This window comes from Penaeus monodon, chromosome 19 (assembly GCF_015228065.2).
Source record: "Penaeus monodon isolate SGIC_2016 chromosome 19, NSTDA_Pmon_1, whole genome shotgun sequence".
NCBI classification, from domain to species: domain Eukaryota; kingdom Metazoa; phylum Arthropoda; class Malacostraca; order Decapoda; family Penaeidae; genus Penaeus; species Penaeus monodon.
The window spans coordinates 36,717,905-36,719,037 of record NC_051404.1 but is presented as its reverse complement, the minus strand read 5'-3'; the positions used below and the strand labels follow the sequence as shown (position 1 = coordinate 36,719,037).

The 1,133-nt window shown below is 37.2% G+C and overlaps 1 protein-coding gene across 1 annotated transcript in view; it reads left to right on the top strand.

The window, feature by feature from the left end:
- The window catches only part of LOC119585403 (protein dopey-1 homolog), a 25,330-nt gene that overhangs the window by 19,861 nt on the left and 4,336 nt on the right, over nt 1–1,133 (top strand). Inside the window, 2 exon segments of the mRNA XM_037934065.1 lie at nt 211–406; nt 837–851. Of these exon segments, the coding sequence (XP_037789993.1) occupies nt 211–406; nt 837–851 (211 nt within the window).

The window sequence follows — 1,133 nt, the reverse complement described above, 5'->3', positions numbered from 1 at the left end:
TAAAATGACAGTAGATACCAATAATATCAATGGCTAGTCAGTATTTTGCAGGAAATTTTCCTATTTTATTTTAAAACTAATAGACAAATTTTTAAATGAAATGTGATGAGTTAAAATCAATACTTAAAAGAAATATTTTGAAACAAAAATAAGATATAAAGTCTCTCTATATGAAATGCTTATCATTACTGCAACATCCCTAAATTCTAGAACGTTTGGCTGAAGTGACCCGGTTGGGCCAAGTGGTGCCCTCCCTCGTTGCCCAAGTGCTACTGTGCTTCCGTGTCCTTCTCCTGAGGATGTCCCCACGTGGTGTGACGTCACTGTGGCCTGTGATCATAACAGAGCTGGTGCAGGTGTTCCTCATGATGGAGCAAGAACTAGCTACTGACACAGAACAGTTCAGGTATGATTAGAGTTTGGAATATTTGGTGAATGAGGTTGGAAATTAGCAGGTCTTTAAGTAATGATGCACCTTTTAATGCTGCACAAAAATTAAATTTGTTTGATTTATGAATATTGGTGCAAAGGCTTTGTTTTTTGTAGAAGTAATGAAAGGCACAACAATTACAAAGGTAGCCTGTCACCACACTATTCACTTTGTAAGTAGATGTTAAAAAATGTGAAACTGCAAAGAAGTTTCACAAAACAGACAACCTGCAGAAATAAAATTTCTATCTATACATTTGATAATAATTACTTTTTAAGATTTCCTCTACTGCATACAGGCTTCTAGAGGACATTCTCTGTACTTAGAGGCAGTGCAGTCTATAATATATATATCTCTTCCCTCACCTGCGTTTGTTGATGGTGGTGGTGCGTTGGTGACCGTACAGCAAGAAAGGGGGCAGGTAATAACTGGTAGATACAGGATAGTCTCCTCCAGTAGGCTGGTCTTGCAACTATGCATCTGCTCGTTCATTCATATCCAGTTGCTGCTGTGCTCAGATACTTTATAGTTGATTAACTTTTGCCTGACTCTTATGGTGAATGATTGGTATTTCTTTGCTTTCACTGTCTCATGTTGATGATGACTTTTAGTCATAGGTAGGCATCTTGTATGTCAAACATAATTGTTTGTCTTGGTAGTTGAGGTATTTTTGTTACATATTTATTACAGATGTGTGTGCCTG